The 22,875-nt window shown below is 56.2% G+C and overlaps 2 protein-coding genes across 2 annotated transcripts; one reads left to right on the top strand and one right to left on the bottom strand.

The window, feature by feature from the left end:
* The first annotated feature begins 19,710 nt into the window (after nt 1-19,710).
* Nucleotides 19,711-20,433, top strand: CHC_T00003161001 (hypothetical protein). The gene has a single exon (XM_005714336.1). It carries the CDS (start codon nt 19,711-19,713, stop codon nt 20,431-20,433), a length of 723 nt encoding a protein of 240 aa, XP_005714393.1.
* A 1,410-nt stretch (nt 20,434-21,843) lies between these two features.
* Nucleotides 21,844-22,836, bottom strand: CHC_T00010137001 (similar to Aly, THO complex subunit, putative). The gene has a single exon (XM_005714335.1). The coding sequence runs from the start codon at nt 22,834-22,836 to the stop codon at nt 21,844-21,846; it is 993 nt and encodes a 330-aa protein (XP_005714392.1).
* Nucleotides 22,837-22,875: the final 39 nt, after the last annotated feature.

The following is a 22,875-nucleotide window of genomic DNA, read 5'->3' as shown; positions in this document are numbered from 1 at the left end:
ATCATACGTGTACCACACGTGTACTGTCAGCCCCGATGACCGACAGTACCGGAGCGCAGGACGACCCGCGCTGACTACAGTAGCTCTACAGTACAGTCCGTACTGTACTGTAGTATGATAGACTAACTTGTACATTAAATACTAGGGCAGGCCGGCGGCGGACGGGAAGGACAAGCACGAGCTTGTCCAGAACCTACGCCTTTGGTCAACCTCGCCCCGCTTATTCTAGAACGGGTTCCGACTAGCCCGTATCTAGTTGGGAACCGAGCGGGCAGGGGACGCGCAAGCACGCCAGCGAGCCTAGATCCGCCTCCGCCCGTCAGCGCTGGTACGTCACCCAGCGCTGCGCCGGGGCGTCGAGGCGTAGATCGGCCCGCGCGTGCGCGCGTCCCCGACCGTACCCGCTCTACCACTGCTACCCTGGGCTCGCCCGGTTCCGTTAGCTGGGGTTGCTTCCCGTCTTCCCGCCGATCGGGGTCTCCGCGAGAACTGAGTATACACCCCCCTCCGTTGGGGGTGTTTACACTACAGTGGTCTCCCGACCTAGAAGACTCTACGATCGTTCCGAGAAGACGGCCGATTTCCTCCGCGGCCGTATGCGTCGAGATGAGCGAAGGGTCCGAACCCTCGGTCCACTCCACACCGACCGATATGCAGGCGTCCGCGCTACGCGTCCGATCCGACTACGGCGCCGCCGGTCCTCGGGATCGCGAACCGTCGCCGGACTACTCAGAAGGACGCGCTCGCGCGATGTACGAACTCATCGCGGAGTATATCGAGGATGTCCGGACATCCCTTCGTGTCGACGTGACCGACCAGGTCTACGCCCGCTGTCCTGACGAGTCGCGCTCCCTCCACGAAGGAAAGTTTGAGCGAGTGACTCAGTCCTGGGAGAGCCTGCGCGCGCTCGCCGACCAGTTGCACTCCGTCTAGTGTTGGTCGAGGACGCGCGCATCGAGGCCCCTACGGCGGACGATGCAGGTCGACCCGCGGGTACGAACTCCGGGGTACGACGGGACACGCAGCCTTCCCCATCTGCCGAACGGATTGGAGCGTTCGCGAATACGGCTGCGGAACTCAACTCGACGCGCCGGCGCGCTCGTGAGTTAGGACAGGACTCGGCCGTAAGGTCGCCCGGAGCCCCCCCGAGAGGGCCCGGTGCCACTGTTCCTCCGGGCGCGTCCGATGCGCAGGAGTGGCCTCCGACTGGTGCCGTCACCAGTCGGAGCGCAGAGGATATCAAACCAACGGCGGACGCGAACTTCGCGTCCGAGACTCAAGCTCTGCGGCATGCCCCCGGAAGCATGCGGCAGTTGCGACAGGTACCGTACGGGCACGACCAGGACCGTGGAGTAGCCGCTCGCGGATCCGGAGAACCCATGTTCTCCGTCGATCCTCGCTGGGGCGGCTACCCGCCGGTGGATTACACCGCGCACCCCGGTCCGGTAGACGTACGTACACTACCCGTCACCCCGTCAGGCGCGTTCGTAAGATGGAACAGGCATCGGCCGAAAGGTCGCCCGGAGCCCCCCCGAGAGGACCCGGTGCCACTGTACCTCCGAACGCGCCCGATGCGCAAGAAGGGAGCCCGACTGGTGCCGACACCAGTCGGGTCACTGGGCAGCGCAGCCCTAAAACGGACGCGAATTTCGCGTCCGAGACCCAAGCCCTACCGCATGTTGCCGGAGACATGCGGTAGATGACACGCGTACCGTACGTGGACGACAAAAGACGCGGAGATACCGCCCGCGGATCAAGAGAACCGATTCTCTCTTTCGATCCCGGCTGCGGCGGCTATCAGGCGGTGGATCTCACCGCGCACACCGGTCCGGTAGACGTCCGTACGCTACACGAATTCTTAAGCGGACTAGCCCCTGCGACCCGGGCCGCAGTGGCTGAGACGGTCCAATGATTGCCCGGACAACAGAAAACAGACCTTCCAACGATCCGCCGTATCGCGACGGCGGGAGGCCCAACGTTCCGCGCTCGGCGCGGTTTGCCGCTGCCGGATCCGAAACCGGCAGCGAGGGGGAATCGAACCCCGAGGTCGCATGCCACAAGTTCGCCTGCGGCATCCCTCCACATAGGAGAACATGACGAGCAGGCCGACCCTGTCCTCATTACGCGAGGCTACAAACCCGTGGGAGGCCGACCTCCCATGCCAGCGTCATCAAGGTCGACCGGACGCTTCGCTACCGCGTACGCCCACACTCCAAGGGCGCCCGGTGGTATGGACCACCGGGTCGCGGAGCTCGACATCTCGCATCGAGATGGAGGCGGGGCTCCGCCTCGCGTTCCCCACCTCACTGATGAGGAGGCACGCCCCACAAGAACCCACCGATAACCCCGTGGGTCCGGTGGCGACCACCATCCGCGAAGAACGCGAAGGCGCCCAGGATTCCGTAAGCCCGGCGCGTGTTACCGTAAGAGAAGACACCCTGACCTCCGTAGGTCAGATGCCACGGACCGACCGTGAAGGCACCGGGCTTCCGTAAGCCCCGTGCACAAGATAGAGCGTCAGGCGTGTGCCGATGCAACACGCTCCGAAGATCCTACCGAACGCCGTGTCGCCGAGGGGATCGCACATGCGCTACACCTCACCGACTTGACCGATTTAGTCGGGGAGGCAGGAGCTAGCCGACCTAGTTCCGCAGAGAGGGCACCCGTCGAGAAGGCAGGGATCGGTACGGACGACCCCCGGCCAAGTGCCTGCCGCCGACGGAGGGCACTGCACGCGTCTCAAGTCAGGTAATTATGTCTACCTGAACCCCACCGATGGGGCAAAGACGTCTAACAAACTCGCCTCGCCCGCAGTCGGACCCTACCGCGTGCTCGCCAATGACCGCCGAACCATCACGATCGATCGTGATGGGGTCACTGAACGCGTCTCCGCCGACCGCTGCGTGTACGCGCCTCCTCTGACGGATGTGCCACGAGCGAGTACGACCACCCCGCGTGACCTTGCCGACAAGGTCACGGCAGGTACGCAGTATGCCGTCGAAAGGCTACTAAAACACCGAGCCATGGAGGACGGAACTACGGAGTTCCTCATCAAGTGGGCGGATTACGACACGCCCACCTGGACCGCGCGGACCCACGTCCCGGAGGAGTTTGTGTCTCGTTTCCCCCAACGCCTCCGGAGACGCACGGGCAGAGACCTCACTTCAGACGTGAACGCGGACATTCACGCTTGAGGAGGGGGCCCTCAACCGCTCGTTCGCGGATTAACGTCAGCCTGCACGAGCAGACTGAAAGGGGATGCGCGAGAAGACGACTGTCCCTATTGGAGGGGCACAGCATGGGACGACGCCAGACGTCAAGACGTATTGACGCACAAGACAGATACGAGAGGCCGCGATGACGCCGAGACGTACCGACAGTCAAGCCACCTGACGGCGGAACACCGCCGCAGACTCGAAGTCGGAGAAGAGGCAACACGTACGACGTGAAGGCGATCGCCCACAGTAGGGCAATTAATGGGGGAGGACACCGAGTTCTCCGATGGCTACACAGGACTGCCGAAACGCGAGCCCACTCACGCTCCGGCCTGATCACAAGGGATCCGAATCCCTCTCCCCTCCCGGAGCACGTCAGCGAGCCGCGCGGGTGACCGAAATGCCGGCCGCTCGTGTCGGCAGATCGCAGAAGACGTACGCCCCTATATAGCCCTCAAGCCGCATTCGGGCCAGCTAACCCGACGGTGGGGCGAGGAACGGCGCCGAGCTCGCAGGCGGAGGCCCCGCGAGTGGAGCTGCGCTCGCCGTAACACGCGCAAAGATACCCAAAGAAGGGGGGGTAAGCTAGGACAACCCGATCGGGAAGCACCGAGATGCGCACACAAACGCTAGACGCTTCAAAACCGCCGCGGGCACATGCCCCATAATAAGGAAAATTAGGGGAAATGAGAACGTGACACGTGAGCGACGCCGAAGGCGCACGCCACGCGCCAACACCGCTTGCGTCATCACCAAACCACCACCGCCACCGTCCCTCGAAAAGAACGGAAAATTAACGGGGAGAATTATAATAGCACGTGTCTCGCGTACTGTGCGCCATACGAACAGCAAGGGCAAAAACCGGACGGCGCGGCCCGAGGGTACAACGAGTACCCGGGCGAGGGTACACACGTCCGCCCCCTGACCGAGGAGGGAAGCGGACATGTGATCGAGCCAAGCACACGCACCGAGCGGATGCCGTGCAACCCCGGATAACGCCCGCCAAGCCGTCCTCCCGCAATCGAGGAAGGATTGGACGGCCGCGGAACGATAGAAGATGAACCCGAACCTCCGCCGCCGAAGGCGGGAGACGCTGGGAGACGCGCACCGCATTCGAGCCTCCGTTACTAACCCGCTCGGTCCGTCACTAACCCCTTTCCCCTCCCCCGCTCTGGCCGATTGGGAATAATTACCCCCTCGTTGCGCTTTGCGCGCGCCCCGCGGTTTGCGCCGAACTCACGACACCATTCGGGCAAGGCGGACCGCGAACCGCAGTCGCGAACAAGCATGCTGTGGCAGAGAAGGAGGGACGTGGATCGACAACGGCCGGAGGGGCCGGAAGGCCAACTACGACGCCTTAGAGAGCGCCACTGTCGAGGGCGCTAGACGGCGTTACGTCTCGCCCGTGCGTGAGTCAGGAGGGGAACGTACAACCGGTGCGACCGCACGCGCCGACGCCTCACGATGCGGTCTGACGTTCCCTTGTTGTCGCGAATGCGTACGTGGAGACGAATACACTCAGGTACCACGCCGCAGCCCAGGGCGCAGCGGGATACGATGCTCGCCCGAGCCCCGACTCACCGAAGCACGTCGCCCTCGTCGTGTACGATCACGAGGGGAAAGCCCCCGAGGAAGACAGACGGCGGGCGGCAACCGTATGCCGCACGCCCGACAGCTCTCAGCAGGCTCACAAGCGGCGACACAGACACACACCCCCCGTAGTTGTTCGACGGCCAACCTCCCCCACCGATGGGGGAAGGCGCGACAGCAATGCCAAGGGACGCGTCGGTTCGCCGCCCGGCCGCCTCAGGACGCCTGACCCGACACGTGCCGGGAGGGCGCCATGGGTGCACAGTACGGATCCGGGAGCACCCCGTCCAAACGGGACGGACGGACGGGAGAGCGTGCATTGTAGCCTCCTCCTTCCCCCGTCGAGCGTCTCGGGTATCGTCGCACCGTCGGCGCCACGGTTACCGCCGACGCCCACGGTGGTCCCGCCTCCTCTCTCGCGATTCAATGCCACGACGGGGAAGGAGAAAAGGGGGACGGCCCCCTTTCGGAACGATGACCCCAGTCGGGCGAGTCCGACAATCATAGGGAGGACGCAACCGGGCCCCACCTCCGAAGGCGGGGCGCTGACGAGAGACGCCGCGGGGCGTGACGTGGGTGACAGGAGGACCCCCTCCGCTCCGAGGAAGGAAGGGGGGCGAACCGAACGCCCGCCGCTGACCGGAACGGGCGACCAACGTACCAGCCGAGAAGAAGCACGCCTACGTCGCGCACAGGCACACGACAGAAGGCGGTACGACCCGCCGTTCGATCGGTCGGAACACCGGCTTCGTCGCGCAACCGAACCCGCGCTCCGTCGGCAGCGCGGAGGATCAGAGAAGAAGGGCTAAACGTCGCGAAGCGCAAGACCCATCCGAAGAGGGATGGAGTAACGGGTACGAAATTCCCGTAGGCGATCCTCGAGAAAAGCCAGCTTCTCACTCGCATAGCACAGGTCAGCGAGGCACGATTTCCGCAGTAACGACCGGAGGAAACAAAAGAGGCAAAAGAACCGCCCCGACGGCGAGGGGCGCGAAGGAGAGGACGATTTCCGCGCGTCCGCGCCCTCGCTGCCGACGGTGAGGGGCGCGAAGAGGAAATACGGGAACCCGCGGCGCACGCGAAAAGACTTTTGGTCCGCGCATGGCTGCACACACATCACGGACTGTGCTGTGATTTTTTGGCAAAAATTGATTTTCGCGGGAAACATTTTTGCCATTTTTTGGGGTGATTTTTGGAAAGGGCTCACGGCCGTACCTGCGCGCGCGCGCGCGCATGAGTACTGTACACGGCAAGCGTCGTAGACGCTCCGGGCTGTACAGGTCGGACGGACACTCACAGGACGGCGGCGCGGGCCCTCCGTACTCTTCGGATGAGTACCTGCGGACCCCCTCTGCCCTTCGCTGCCGATGGCGAGGGGCACCACGGAAGACAACTGCCGCGCGCCAGCGCCCTCGCCTGGGGCGGCGAGGGACGCTTACGAAGAGCAACTGCACGCGCGACTGCGGCCTCGCCACGGACGGCGAGGGGCGCAGAGGAAGGATGCGTCACGCGTGCCCGTGCCCTCGCCTCGGACGGCGAGGGAGGCCTACGAAAAGCAACTGCGCGCGCCCGCGCCCTCGCCACGGACGGCGACGGGCGCGGAGAAAGAATATCGTCATGCGTGCCCGTTCCCTTGCCTCGGACGGCGAGTGACGCCTACAAAAAGCAACTGCACGCGCGCCTGCGCCCTCGCCACGGACGGCGAGGGGCGCGAAGGAAGAGCTGCAGCACGGAAGCTCGCGCCCTCGTCTCGAACGACGAGGGACGCCGACGAAAAGACGAATGCCGGGCGGTGTGCCCTCGCCGCCGACGGCGAGGGGCGCCAAGGAACGGAGCCTTCGTCGCGCGCTCGCGCGCTCGCCCCAAACAGCGAGGGACACTGACAAGAAGACGACTTTCGCGCGCCGCGTCCTCGCCTCGGACGGCGAGGGGTGCTGACAAGAAGATGACTTCTGCGCGACGCGACCTCGCCGCCGACGGCGAGGTACGTCAAGGAAGACGAATACGGCGCGCTGTGCCCTCGCCACGAACGGCGACGGACGCCGAGGAAGAGCAACGGGTGCGTGCCTCGCCGTCGCCGCCGACGGCGAGGGGCGCCAAGGAGAAGATCATCCGTCGCGCGCTGCGACCTCGCCATGGACGGCGAGGGACGCCGAGGAAGAGAAACGGCTGCGTGTCTCTCTCTCGCCGCCAACTGCGACGAGCGCCAAGGAGAAGAGCATCCGTTGCATGCGGCGCCCTCGCCACGGACGGCGAGGGACGCCGAGGAAGGGCAACGGCTGCGTGCATCGCCCTCGCCACCGACGGCGAGGGACGTCGTGGAGAAGAAGGAAAGCGCATTTTCGCGCCGTCGCCGCCGACAGCGAGGGACACTGAGGAGAAGCGGGAGCTGCACCGCGCACGCCGGCCCTGGGACCGCCTCCGCGACACGCTGCACCTGAAACGGGGGGACACCACGGCCGTCAACGCGTTCAAACTACACGGCGCATACGCTACTATCCAAGGCGACAACGTCGACGTTGTCTTGGTACCTGTCGGCGGCGGACTAATCGCCTGCACCGCTACAGTCCTCAAGCGCCTACGTCCGCACGCCAAGATCGTCGACGTCGAGTTGGAGGGCGCCACAGCCATACGGAAGCCTGTGTAAGGGCGGGCGCGTTAAGTTGGACACTGTGGAAACGTATGCAGACGGCGTCGCCGTCATTGTGGTCTGCATCGCAACGTCTCGCCAGTGCCGCGACCTCGTCGACGAGGTCATGCTGGTGAGCACGGACGAGGTCTGCGCCGCCATCAAGGGCGTGTTCGAGAACACACACTCCATCCGGGAGCCGAGGCGGGGGACATGAAGAACGCGCGGCGCACGAACGCGACGCTCTGAGCGCGGACTGCAACCGAACCATGTTGCGAGGGGCTTTGCACAAGTGCGGGTCGTGAAGGAGGTCGGCTTCGGCATCGTACGCGAAGACGCGGTTCGCACGTTCTCGGCCCCGCGCCACGCACCGCGTTGGACATTCTCGCGCGCAGCAGCTGTGCCTCCCACGACGGGGTGGCGTGCGGCGTTTCCTGGAGCAGATGGACCAACCATGTCCCCAGATGGACAAGCGGGGCGAGGTCGGAGGCAACGAACGGACTGTGAGGCGGACGACTAAGCGGAGGAGAGACGGACTCTCACCGGAGGACAGGTAGGTAGGACCCGGGTAGGAGCGGGGTTCGACTGGAATACACAAGCAGCCCTCTACGAACACATGTGAACGAGGACGTACAAGAGGCGACACGGGCCCGCGCACACAGCGAGGGAGTTGTGTCGTACGAAGAGCGGCCGCCACGCTGGGGAACCAGAAAGAACGCACAGGAGGATGGAACGAGGCCACAGAAAAGGAACAACGAGGGGCACCGACGGTGAAATGAGGACTACAACGGTTGCCTCCTCCAATAGGGTGAACGTGGACGTTCACTCTTGAGGAGGGGGCCGTGTAGTATAACCCCATCCCGTGGAACTAGATTTCGATTAGATCACCCACGTGTGCTCCATGTGTATCATACGTGTACCACACGTGTACTGTCAGCCCCGATGACCGACAGTACCGGAGCGCAGGACGACCCGCGCTGACTACAGTAGCTCTACAGTACAGTCCGTACTGTACTGTAGTATGATAGACTAACTTGTACATTAAATACTAGGGCAGGCCGGCGGCGGACGGGAAGGACAAGCACGAGCTTGTCCAGAACCTACGCCTTTGGTCAACCTCGCCCCGCTTATTCTAGAACGGGTTCCGACTAGCCCGTATCTAGTTGGGAACCGAGCGGGCAGGGGACGCGCAAGCACGCCAGCGAGCCTAGATCCGCCTCCGCCCGTCAGCGCTGGTACGTCACCCAGCGCTGCGCCGGGGCGTCGAGGCGTAGATCGGCCCGCGCGTGCGCGCGTCCCCGACCGTACCCGCTCTACCACTGCTACCCTGGGCTCGCCCGGTTCCGTTAGCTGGGGTTGCTTCCCGTCTTCCCGCCGATCGGGGTCTCCGCAAGAACTGAGTATACACCCCCCTCCGTTGGGGGTGTTTACACTACACTATCGAGAACACCGCCATCCTTGTCTCTGGTGGCGGAGCCTCAGATCGAAGAAGTAGGACCGGCCCAATACCACACGAAGAGGAAATCATGGCTCAAAAGCCTCATGAATACGGCGAAAGCCGAGATGAAGAAGTCGCAGGACCAATATAAGAGGAATTTAGACAGGAGCATTCGATACCCCGTCGTACAGTACCAACCGGGGATGTATGTCTTCCTCCGAAAAGATTACTCGAATCCGAGAAATGAGACGAGACACAAACTTGCGGCCATTGTCACCGGACCTCACCGGATCATAAGTTGTACCGCTGATACAGTGGTGATCGAGAGAGGTGATGATCAGGAGCGTGTCTCGAAAGATCGAGTCGTCCCTTCTCCAGCCCCTATTAATGAGATTAACACGGGGACACCCGACAGGTCCCAAGCTGTTTCGACTTCACTCGCCTCACGCATCACGGATAAGCCCAGTCGAGGGTTATTAGATCTCCCAGCAATTGTTTCTCGTCCTACCTGTATCGTCGCACGACGTCGGGAGCCGGGCGGCCAAAGTGAAAGTGATTCGGGGCAATCCTCGGTAAACGAGAGACTCGAGCTACCACAGGACGTACAATTGCCTGCATCGCTCGCCCAGAGGCGTAATACTATTCCCCCAAGCGTGGCCGAAGTACAATAGACACCGAAGCGAGTACCTAACACGGCAGAAGACCGGCGCCGAGAATTCGATGACGAGTACGTAATTGGCCACATCGTTTGTCAAGAAGAAGCTCCCCACGGATGGGTACTGTATCGAGTTCGTTGGTACGGTTACCAGGCCTCGGATGATACCCTCGAGCCGATCGAACACCTGCCACGTAGTCATGTCGTCAGATACTGCAGACGCAGAAATATGGGGACCCCTCCTAATTTGGACAAGGCTCAAGTTGGGTGCGCGGAGTCTCCGAGAATGCATTGAACAGATTACTTGTCATCAAGAATCAGGACATTTGTTCAGAAAAATCTTTCACTACTACGAGCTGACTCGTTTAAGGCTCTACGGAACGAGACTTTATGCCATCATCACATGGAGCGGCTAAGTCCTCCCCTTGAGCGTTACCACCGTCTACGGTTGAGTGACCGCCAAGTTCACTCCGGACTTTCTCTCCCAGTTTGGGAATGTTAGTATCCTCGGAGTTGATCTGTACCCCTGCTGCGTGCAGAAATTCGCGCAGAAATGCGACATTACTTGGGTTAGGAGATTGAGCTTCCGGCTCGCTTTCCGCGATATTGGCGGAGTCGCACTCGTTGGGACCTCCAATGACTTCTTCCGTATCCATCATAATGGGTGAATCTGGACTACCAGTAACCTTCTCGCTAAGGGCGGCGTCCAGGGGGAGAGAATCCCTGAGTGAGCTGTCCTCTTCCGGAACGTCCGGGTACAGACCGCTCACATCAGGATAGACGCTGTAGGTGTAGCCTGTTCGATGTCCGACGGGAACCTCACGCGGCTCATCGCGAAGTAATTTCGCCTCCGTGGCGTCGATCATGACCCGTCGCCAAGGGTCGTAGAAGATCCAATCCCCGGACCCATCGGACTTCCCGGGAGAGCGATCTCGTCGAAGCGAGTGGCCACGCTGCTGCTGCAAGGACGATACGGATGCCCAGTTTGTCTGGTTGAATATAAGCACTAGGGCGAGGAGCTCGTCATAGTTGGCCGGCCCGCCAAGGATGGGTGACAGGTCTATTTCCTGTATGTAATACCGGATGGCGAGTGGAAGCCAGAAGATGCGGTAGTTGTCGTGACATTCCCAAAGAAGGGCGGCTCCTACCTTGGCAATCCATTCGGTGTAGAAAACCGTCCAAACCCCGGAACTCCGGTCACGAGTTAAGCAGCGCCCCGCATAAGTCAATACCGGAGGCAATTTTGCCAGCAAGCCACGAGGTGTCTCGTACATTGACCAGTAATCTGGAAGGGAAACGTAGCGCGTACGTCTTTCGAAGTCGACTACGTGCTGAACCTCGATCATTTGGTATAGAACCAGGAGGCTCATACGGGATCGGATACGCCGTTCCCAACAGATCATCTCCCAGAAGGCTTCGTCGCCGCGACGTCGCAAGAAGCGGAACTCGGCTCGGAGACAAGGGCGGGCGAACGAGAGGGCCTCCACACACGGAGAAGGATCGCCCCGCCACATCTCGCAATCGCGAAGAGTCCTTGTCAACGAGTAACCATACTGTCCTTCCCCGCCGGTGCGGTAAATGGCCACATCAAAGCCATATTCCTCCGGTACGAGGGTCTCACAGGGAGTCTTGAAAAACCTCTGGTAAACCAGTTTCGTGAAGGCCAATCGAGCGGCCAACACAGAGATTCGGCGAAGACCGGTAGGGCCGCTGACGTAAGCACGATAGATCGCCTTGTCGGGCAACACGCACCGCCGAGCCCAGTCATCGGTTGAGATGACAGTAACCGGTAACTCGTCCGGAAGGTAGTCGAAAGACACATACTTGTTAACGAGTCCGGAATCTCGGAACGATTCCGGAAGCAACCAAGGCGCGGAGGCAAAACGCTCTAGGTACTGTAACGGGTCTTTCCCGATAAAATCGTTCGGGTGTCGGTAAACCCGAAGAGAAGATGGAGTCCGGATCGTACCGGTATCGAACGCGCGTCGCGGGTCGGCCATCGCGAGAAGACCAAGTGGGAAAAGAGCGGAGAAGGAAGGGGATGCGGGAAGCCCAAGGGGGACGACGCAACCCAACAGCGGACTGGCGGCTTACGTCTTAACTGGGGGGGTGTGGTGCAACGCAGTGTTTCAATTTCTGGCAATTTTTTGGATTTGCATCCGTGCGCTGGAGCGCGCGCCTACACGTGTACTCATCCAAAGTACACAAGTACACTTTGGATAGTACCACACGAGTACAATACGTGCACCCCACGTATATACACGTGTAGGATACGCGTATGACACGTATACATACGTGGCGGGCACGAGTTTCTACGCTAATTAGCGTGTAATGCCAAGTGGCAATTTTAATGATTATTAGTTATTAATTACCCCTTCAATATCCGACGTCACTCGGCCTTTATAGGTCGGATGCCGGAAGGCGATACAGAAAAGGGTAAGCAGGTAGTGGTCAAGCACTACTACGGGGTACTCTACTTTAGTAGCTAAGCCTGACGCCCCTCTCCCAACTTCTTCCTTTGTTTAACGTCCCTCTTGTGCCTCTTTTCCTTTCTTGTTGTTGCTTTTTCCTCTACAGGCCTTCCTGCTTCGATAACGGTCTTTATAATCCACCGCCAACCTACGCTCTACCAATCTCTCGGGTGCGAGTTTTGACAGATCTCGTATACCGAGCTACTACCCGTCCGCGGGCTCAGGGACACAGGGTCCCGGACGCCCTAGTGGTGAATTGCACTACACCTTGCTCTCCTTCACTCCTTTCGCACCGGCTCGCACCCCCTGCGCTTCCTCTCCCCTCGCGCCCGCCGCCCGTCAAAAGTCGCTCCCCCTCACGCCGCTCCGCGCTTTCCTCCTCTTCCCCAAGCTGCCGTTCGTATAGCCGCTGCACGTGGCCCACCCCCTGCCTCATGGCTTTCGCCGTCTCGCCGAGGCGAGGCGGGTGTGAAGTGGTCAGGGGAGGCGACGAGAGACGAGGTGAGGCGGGGAGAGGGGTGTGGGGAGGCGGGGCGGGCAAAAGCGGGTGTGAGGGGGTGGGGGGAGGCCGGGCAAGGTAGGGCAAGGCGGGGCGAGGAGAGGCGGGCGGGAGGGGGTGGGGGGAGTTGGGGCCAGGCGGGGAAGAGGGCGTAGGGGGAGGCGGGGGGTGCAAAGACGGGGGAAGGGGGTGCGTATTAGCGGGGCGAGGCGAAGCGGGGGGGTGGGGAGAGGCGAGGCAAGGCGGGTGTGAAGGGGTCAAGGGAGGCGAGGCGAGGCGGGGGGGAGGCGGCGGGAGGGAGGCGGGGCGAGCAATGGCGGGGGGAGGGGGTGCGTAGAAGTGGGGCGACGCGACGAGGGGTTTTAGTGGGATTAAGGCGGGGGTGGTAGGGGCAGTCACAAGTCGGCAAGCTATGAGAGGACACTGGGCCGGAGTAGCGAGTGTGAAAATGGGCAAACAAATTCGTCGCCGTCATCGCCCAGCCGCTCCTGACCCCTTACTCTCGCCACGCCAAAAACTCTTCAAGAGAGGGTGGCTTGCACTGGAAATAAATCGAATTCTCATTGCGATATGAACAATTCCTTATGCTGCAAAGTAGCATCCCAGCAAAGTACAAAGAGGCCACGGGTGCTTTTTGGACACGTAGTTTTCTCTTAAAGTACATAAGCGTCCAGAATAGCTTCATCTCCTTGAATATCCATTCAACGGTCACCCTGCTGGCGGCCATTGCTGTGTTAAAAGCTCGTGCATCTACCCCTAAATGTGCCCCTTGGAACGGTATTTCCAAGTATTCTCTCCAGTTATATCCACTGTCCCATATATACAATACTGTACGCCGTCAGACAGCAAGCATTCTTCCAGCTGCGACTCGAGTTCGGAGCGAGCATATAGCGTCCAGTTATGCCGACGTCCTTCCAAAGGACCAAAACAGTGTAGAAACATTCCATCTGGAGTTGTAAGTGCTTGAAACTTTAGTGCATGCGCTTGCTTGTGTCCGTTGTACACTACATGTTGGAGTCCATAGTTTGTACGTCTTGAATCTTGAAAACGGTTCCATCTATAAATCCGATGCAGTTTGTAAGACATTCAGATTTCTCGGCAACAGATGTAGCAAATAGTGGTGCCTCTTGATGTATATATGTAGCGGAAAGCTTACTAGTTATAAGTGACAACCTTGCAATCAAAAACGATTCTATTCACTCCCAAAATATTTCGCACAGCTGTGACGCATGCTTTCCGAACTGCACTTCCACGTCCCTCCAACGACAGGGGCTGGCCATTCGACGTAGTACAATGCACGTTACAAGAATTGGAGAGGCATTGTAACGATTTATTTTGGTGTGCGTATGGGCCTCTGGCCATGCTAACACTCTAACTATGCGGCTGATGTCTTGCTTTGCGAAGCGAAAATTGAAAATACAGTCAGAGTCCGTAACGGAATTAAAGTTGAACGCGTAGTTGGAAAAGGATATAATTCGCGTTCGTCGCCGATGACTACTGTAGTCCGCTCTAGCACGCAGGTATGCTGCGAGCGACATACGAAGCTCCGTGGACACGTTCACCCGCTGCGATCTCTCCAAAATAAGCGCTAACGAAATGCGTCTCCATCGAGATAACCCTTGTCTGCTAACGGCTTTGGTATGTCGCCGTTGCGATCCGCGCCTCCTGGTCATGCTTGATTGTGCCCAGGTCGATAGTGCTGGTGGTCGAACCTCGTGTGTGTGCGCAGCCAAAAATGTATTACTCCCATGTTACAGTCCTGCAGTCGGAGCGTAAATCATTTTCTGATCCAAAACGTTGTAGAATTCTGCAATGTATCATACCTCTTTCATTACAGTACATTTGCAGAATAGTTGCAGAATTTTATCAAGCGTAATACACCAAATATCTTTCCGCGGCAGCAGCTGCTCTCGGGCAGTACGTCCATCCAACGGCCTTGCCTCTCTGGAGACCCTTCGTTTTTGGCTTAAAACTTGTGCCACCCGCAGAAGAGTAGCACTATATCGTAGTTGGCACTAACAAAGATGGCACTATATCGCGACCCCCCCTGTAGTTAGACGTTTAGTGAAACAATTGTAGGAATTTGCTGGAAGAATTTCATAGAGATTATAAAGGCTGTTGCTGCACTGTCTCCCAAGGGGGAACGCCAGACAGCGGAGGGCAGCTGACGACAGTGCACTGAAAACCAACACGCACCCTCCCTTTACGCGAAACTAAGGGATGTCCCTTAGTTGTCCACAACAGGCCTCATGGCTGCAGGCCACGAGCCGAAGGGGAAAAATAGAGTGGTGTCTTGTACTGTACGGGTACTGTACGGATACCGTACAGAGTGGCTGGCACCACTGCTATGACAACTACAAGTTCGGGTCCCCAAATTTTGAACAGATCAACAGTCACCTTTGGAATATAATCTTAAAATTACTCGATTATGGCCGTCTCAGGTGCAATAGAAAGGTTAGAGTGGAGGGAATCTGTTTACAGATTCCCTCTCATCTCAATCAAAACAGGTGCGACAGGGTCCGTCCATTGGTTCCTCATTGCATGCCATCCAAATTGGTCTCCAATAGAACCCAAAACTTGAACACAAAATTTATTGGCTGATGCAAATAAAGCATCCAAAAATATTCCCAAATTGACTGTCTGAGATTGAATCTCGGGTGCTTTGCATGTTTGCCAACTTGGCAGAGCGTTCCTTCATCGCAGCAGTTCGCTCCTTGGCAATTTGACGACGAACCGCTAACGGCTTTGGAGCTCTATCGCAGACACCATAACGCTTAATTCTAAACGCCAATGCTTTTTGCATCATGTCGCAAACGCTCTGCACGCACACGATCGCTAGTTTCAGCTTCTTTCCGAGCAGACTCTGCTAGTTTCCTTTCTTTTGCGGCCAGCCTGAGGGTATCGTTCTTGTGCTTTTGGTTCGCCAATACCATGGCCTGAGGGCTCGTTAACAGGAGGCCACTAGTTGTGTCTACAAAACCAGACTTGGTGACAACAGGTTGGATGCCCATAATTTCTCTCCTCCTCGCTCGACGCCCCTCCATTAGTTCTTCCAATTAGCAAACCGATAAAATTTTGTACGTGTTGATTGTAGATGCAGGTCGGGGAGTGTTCAGCAAAGCTTTGTAGTTGAGCGGCCAAATTCCAGACTTCTCAAATCCAGAGAGCACATTCTTCCTAGTGAATGCTAATCCGTACGCCTCTCTCATTACCTTCAAGTAATCAAAAACGTCATAAACGTTGGTAGAAAAGGGAGTGGCGAGCTCTTCAATGCAGTTTCGTAAATGTTCTTTAAATGGACCAAATACGCTGACGTGGAGCGGCTGGGTGCTCCCACTGGTATGCGCGGGGAGGGCATACACAATGATACCATGAGTTTCAAGCAATTTTAGAATTGGGTAGGCCATGTGGCTTCGATACCCGTCAAGAATGAGCAAAACTTTTCTACCGTTATCCGTCAGTCCCTTCATGTCTTCGGCAAAGACAGCAGCCCAGTTGTAGAAATTATGTGAGTCGACACTTGCCACTTCTTGTCTTGTTGTAATCAAGCTGTCACGGGGAAGGCAGTCGGCTACAGTCTCCATAACCCTGATACCATTTTTGATAACAAACCAAAACTTAAGTTGGGTGCCCCGGATTACGAATAAAGGTCTCCCGACATGACCGTCTGGAAAGACAACTGGCATCATTGTGATGCGCTTGACGTTAGAAAATTTAGGTGCCTGCTGTTGCGCGTAGCTTCCACGAAGGCAGTAGCTCTTAGTTAGAGGCGACTTAGTACAGTCGTTATCAGGAGTGGTTCCAGTTTCGTCGAGGTTGGCTATTCGCGGCGCGTCAATGTTGTGCTCTTGGATAATTGCCTCTAATCGAGCAAAATGTTTGGTAAGATTGTCAGCATTCGTCGCACGCCACCCTGCCTGTTCCTGTAGGGAGGCCCTTCCGAACTTGATTCGGCTTGCATGTCGTTGGGCAAAAGCTTTTAAATATTTTTGCCCAGGTTTACCATCTTTGAATGGTAAACGTCTCTGTCGTTCTAAAGGCATAGAAGTCACGAGATCCTGGATGGCGAGGGCAACATCATTACGTCGAAGATTAAATCCACGGTGAGCATAGCGAGCAATGAGTTCGACTACAGTGTTTTCCTCCGCTGCCGACAAAAATTTGAGCCTTGCTTGAGGTTGGGATTTTTTTTGCAGTCGGTATTGGAATGTTGAGAGAGGCAATCTTGCAATTATGGTGGCCTCACGGCGAGTGGCCTGTCTGTTCTCTACAGCCTCAACAGATTTGAGAAATAGACGCTCAGGTTTGGAAGTCTTGCGAGACTTCATGCCTCGACACTACAGTGCACTGAGGAGACAGATCGGTGCGGTTTGAAGTTGAGTTGGGCTGTTCCCAGCATTGGAACACACCTGTTGAAGGATGTATTCCATGAAAACGGAGGGCGGCAGACTTGATTCTGAGATTTGTATTTATATTTAGCCGACAGTTTCATCGCTGAATTGAATGTTGTTGCAACCGAGAGCTATCCGCACTTGAAATGGTACTCTAGTCGATAAAAATTACAAATTTCTGCTTTGTTCAACTTTTCGGAACGTGTTCAACTTTTGGGGTATGAACTTGTATCTGTCCCAGCCAGCACTTACAAGACCTTACAGATACAGTGCAGTTCGTTCTACAGTGCATCCGCGATAGATGCATGCTCGCTTACTACATATATGCGAGTCCTGAATGTGGAACCTGATTCCATCCACGGAAGAATGCACATTTTAACTAAAATTAAAGTTCTATGCAAACTCGCCACTTGCATTGCCAAAACCACCCCCGTTGTAACTCCCGCTGTAATTCCGTACCTACACAGCCCTCCCTTATTGGCCATTTTCGTGTAAGGAACAGCCCCTCTGGCATGTAAAACACAGAACACACCCGTCGTCCGTTCTTAGAACCGCCCACAAGAGACACGAGACTCCCGCATAACACAATCCTCTTCAACCCCTGTGCAACCCTCTTCCCTTTATTCCATCTTTAACAATGAAAGGATGCAAGCACGTGTCGCTCACATTTAACCAAAAACTCAGCATCTGTGACGAAGTTTCGCGCCGCCGCCTTGCAAACGTTCCATTTACGCAAATTGAAATTGCTGAATGGGCGAAAGAGACATTTCAGTTAAGTGGTGCACCAAACCAGGGCACAATATCGCGACTTTTAAAGGACTCTTTGAAGTACAAACAGATGTCGTCGCGTGTCAAAAAGCGGTCGTCGACGGGTAAGGCGAGAAAAGTTGAGGAGGGTTTACACAGATGGGTGATGGCACAGTGGCATGCTAAGCGGGCAACAAATGGGCAAATGATCCGCCTAGTAGTAGCACGAATGCTACAAAAAGCGAACGAGAACGTGCCTGCAGAGAACAGGATCTCCTTAAAGTTCTCCTCCGGGTGGCTCACTAGGTTTCAAGCTCGCTGGGGATTTCGCTGTTTTAAGTCGCACGGGGAGAGCGGAGATGTTGATTTGTCAGCGATGGAGGCTGCGTTGCCACAGATAAAAGAACTGCTCGCCCGTTTCGAGCTGACAGACATTTTTAACGCAGATGAATCAGGATTATTTTATCGAATGGCGCCAGAGAAAACGATTGCTCGTGAACAACTCAAGGTTCGCAAAAAGGAGAAAACACGCTTGACCTTCATGCCATGCGCAAACGCGGATGGTTCCGAACGCATGGAGCTAAAAATCATTGGTCACGCACGTCAACCTCGGTGCTTCAGGAAACAGACAGGAAGGGCATTGGGATTCAACTATTCGGCAAACAAAAAGGCTTGGATGACGTCTGTGCTATTTTTTGAATGGCTTTTGGAGTTCGACCACTTCATTGCATGGACACCGGGTGGCCGAGCCGCGCTTCGGGTTGATAACTGTAGCGCTCATGGGAAACCTGACTCGCTTCCACAGCTACAAAATACAGATGTAGTCTTTCTTCCTCCAAACTGCACTGCAAGATTGCAGCCAATGGATGCCGGAATTATTGCTGCGATAAAGATGCGCTACCGCACGAAGCAGTACGAGAGAGAGGTTGACATGTTGGATGAAGGGATCGATAACATTTATCACATCGATCAGCTCACTGCTATGCGCTGGTTAAAAACCGTTTGGGACGAGCTTCCTTCTGATATCATCGCCAATTGATGGCGCCACACGGGACTGATTGACAGGGAGGCGCCACAGAAAACCCTATGTCTATTGGGTTTGTTGTGTCGCGCGAGGAACAAGAACTACAGGACGTGGCGGCAAGGCTAACGGCACCTGATACGCGTTTGGCAATCAGTAGCATTATGAAGGCCGAGGATATAACCAACAGTACTGAAGAGTTTTCGGAGGATGTGCTACTTCAAGGTTGTGTGGAGGATGCTTTGGATGATGACCGGGATGACGAAGACGATGAGGAAGACACTGTGCCAATGCCGTCTATTGCGGAGCAGCTTAAAGCAGTATCGATAGTCAAACGTGCGATTGATGATAATGCGAGTCTTCCAGGAATCCCCGCGGGATTAAGAACAATCAATCGTCTGCAGCGAGAGTTAAGAGTCAAGGCGTCTAGCCGCGTGAAGCAAACCACTTTGGATCGCTTCATATGATGGATTCTGTTGAGTTTAGATACCCTTTTGCAGCAATAAAAATGGGCCAATGAGAGGTCTTCTGTAGATGGTATGATAGGAACATACAAGTGCATAACCCCGCAAACTGCATACCAGACGCGTCCACCAATCCTATGCAATTATCGCGGACGCACTGTATTGTACTGTAGTCATGGACATCCAATTGGTTAGTGTTGTTATTTCATGATTTGATTGCGTACCGGTGGGGATGCTCTTAGAGCATGCTCTTACGGATGCTGCTGCCTTTCCCAAGGACTTTCGCATGGTGACGTGTCGTCAACACTACGCGATGTCAACAATAACAAACGTCAAAAATTCTCATATATTTCTAGCCTGGGCGGAAACGACACATGCAATCGCCAGGTTTTGGTGAGAGCCAGCTCACAACTCATTATTCAGTGTCTAACAACTAGTTATCCTCTCCAAAAACAATCCCGCTCCAAAGGCCATACTACTCGCGCGACTTCACCATTCCCCATCTTTAGTCAGACTAGAGCCGCCCGCCGATGCAGGACAATTTGAGGCACACAACTTGTGCTTGCTGACAGCTTGTGGAAGTTGTTGACATGGGATATGTGGCAGGCGTTTCCGAAGTCCAGGCCCCCATCCTGCCCGACTCCACGCATAATTCGCCTTTCTCTCGCGAGGGCGGCAATGCACTGCCAAGCCCAAATCCCTCCACCTCGTTTTCTGAGTGGTCAGCCCTCAGTGAGAGCCTCATTGCCATGCAGAATCAACATGCACCTCTCACACGCGACTGCATTCACTTTTTGCCGGAGCTTGAGCCAGGCACACTCTTGGTTGCCAATCCGAACACAAAATCTTGCGAACTCCGACACTTGCAGAATGCCGTTGTCTTGGTGATAGGCTACGACGAGGGCCATGGAACGATTGGCATCAACTTGACTTGCTTGTGTCACTCGGAGCTTCCCGTACCTCCTCTCGAGCTGGTGAGTGTGCCATTGCGAATTGGCGGCGACTCACTATCAGAGGAAGTTGTTGGCCTGTATAAAACGCCTGAAGGCGTTCCAGACTTTCCCGGGACGTTAGTCAAGGGGCTATCATTTATTTTTGGTTTCAGTACGATTCTACACGGCGTCAATCATGGGAATGTTGATAAGACCCATCTTCGGATGTATCACTTCCGTCAGCATTGGGGACGTGGAGAACTGGAGGCACAAGTTAAGCAAGAGGCTTGGAGCATAGTCGCGGTACCGAGCAACTACATTTTTGATCTCAAACCAGACGAAATATACACGTTTTTGGTGAATGCACTAGACTTAGGATGACCCTCCGATTTCACCACATATCGCGCGAGTGTGCAAACATGTGTACCGCGATTGCTGCTTGATGTGTGAGACCATTGAAGAGTGGGAAGATGTTCAGGTTTTCCATGTGGGCGCAATCATCATGGATCGGACGAACGAAAGTCTCCACCAAGACTGAAACGCCATAGCATACATCTGGCTCGGGCGGTTACACTAATTAGAGACGTCCGCTTCATGAGTCCACAAGATGCATCGACTCCTGTGTTAACACCGAAATCCAAACGGAATTCACAGGCATGGCCAGTTGGCCCCGGGGGGGGTTTTTCCTTAAGGGGGGGGGGTTGGTTGGCCCCCCCCCCCCCCCCCCCCCCCCCCCTTCCTATTATCTATCTTTATCTTCCGAGTATCGCATCAGTTCATGTTGGGTGCTACCAAAATGGAAGTAATAAGTAATGTATAGTGAGCGTGCTCCTCGTCCCATGAGGAACGCTTATCATTTTGTAAATGTCTCACTGAGTTTTGGCGAGAAGAGTGAAAGAAGATGACAGAACAGGGAGCTATTCGCACGCAGGACAGCTCAAACCGTGGAGGGATTCGTGTGGCACGAACGCACATGCGTTGTTGTGAAAAGTGAGTGAAACTGAAATTAGCACCAACCCTCATCGAATTCGTGCGGAGCAGGGCGAGGGGACCTCATGAGTCAGAGGCGATACAAAACGGCAGTATGTGCGAGTGTGCTGCAATGGCGAAAGTTGAGCAAGTGAAAGACATTCGCAAGTCTGTGTCCATAGTGCTCATAGTTTGCACTTATGGTGAAGGCAATCGAGTGATGGAGAGGAGGAGGCGGTGGTGGAGAGTTACGGTACAACTACTCCGGATATGAGGAAAGGATATGCCTATCGAAATGCGCTCTAATCATGGATTAAGAGGGAGGCCGTGGGACTGCCAAACACCTCCTCGCCTAGTTTCGCAAACCCTCAAAGGCCGTGGCAATACCTCCACTATCCGTGCTTGTCGATAGCAATTACTGAACCAGGATCGATAAATAGGCGAACGTACACTCGTGGGGATGTCGAAAGTTTGTGATCGCAAGATCAGAACCATACCCACGAAAGCAAAGCGATGCAGTTGAGAAGTGTCCAAAGCCTTGTCTTGCGAAACATATAAAACCAAGAGTGAAGAAGGCTATGCTTCAAGAAGCATGCAGGACTCCTTCGAAATTTAATGCAGCAACCAACGCGGTGCAAAGAGTAACAACGCGGGCCTGATCCGGCCAACCCCAACATCGCGTTGATCTCAACGCAACATGAGAGGCCACACAACGACAAGAGATATCCAACAGACAAAAGCTGCCTTCTCACGGCAGCAAGGACGACGACGGCGACCGCACAACGGCAAAGTGCGTAACTCACTCATTATGCACATGAGTTCCTAGTCATACGAATCGCGCTCGCCATGGTCACCACGGTCGGCACCGTTGCGGTTGCCATTCCCATTGCCATTCGGACCCCTGTTCTGATACCTCTTATTAAAGCGCCTGCGGTTCTGGCGACCCCGACCACCTCCTTGGCGGTCGCGGTCATTATCCGGAGAACCACTACGCTGTTCGCTGTAAACATTTGCACTGTTCGGTGAATCCGGCTCATCCGCGTATTCGCTGTTCCGAGGGTTATGATTCCTCGCACGAGGTTTGCCTACCCTGTTATGGATGGGTTCATGACCAGCCGTGGAGGCGATGGAATCAGTTGCGAGTGTGATGTGCAAAGGATGGTTGTCTAGAGGAACCTGGTTGTAGCGGTTAATGGCCTCAAGAGCGTCTGCCATGCGCTCGAAAATAACCTCAGCCTCGCAAGCCGAATGGCCATTGGCGAAAGTCTTGAGGTGAGCTTTCTTGATAGGACCGACCGTCTCAAAAAGCTCACCAATGTCTGTCTCAGTGACACCAGGATGCAAGTTTGAAACTCGAATCTTGACTCCCTTTGGCGTGGCTCGACGAGCAGCTTGGCCTGACGCCTTCGTCGACAAGCGGTTAGCAACGCCGCCCTGGTGCTGTGATGAGCGGGGCGCTTTGTCGTTCCTAAAGGGTTTGTCATTCCTAGACTGTGGGCGCGGCGCATTACCATTCGGGCGAGCGTTGTTGGTGTTTCCATTGGTGCGGCGATTCTCCTCATCCGCACCGGACGCAGCGGCAGTAGCAGCGGCGGCCCTACGCTCGCGACGGCGCTGCTTTTTAGAAATAGAACCTTCCTTTTTGGCGACGCCAAGCTTCTGGGCAAGGACTGGACTGGCTTTCTGCACGGCTGCAGAGTCTGTGCCTTTTGTTTTCTTGGTCTGGGCTATCTCTTTGCGCTTCGCCTGTCTGGCAGCCTTACGCGCGGCGACAGACTCCTTCACGATCTCGTCAAGCGGACGGTCAATGTTCATCGCGGACATGGTGGGTGGATGGCAGATGCGAAGTGGATC

The sequence above is a fragment of the Chondrus crispus genome, genomic scaffold, assembly GCF_000350225.1.
Source record: "Chondrus crispus Stackhouse genomic scaffold, scaffold_176, whole genome shotgun sequence".
NCBI lineage: Eukaryota > Rhodophyta > Florideophyceae > Gigartinales > Gigartinaceae > Chondrus > Chondrus crispus.
Note: the sequence above shows the minus strand (reverse complement) of the source record. Positions and strands in the feature narration are given on the sequence as shown.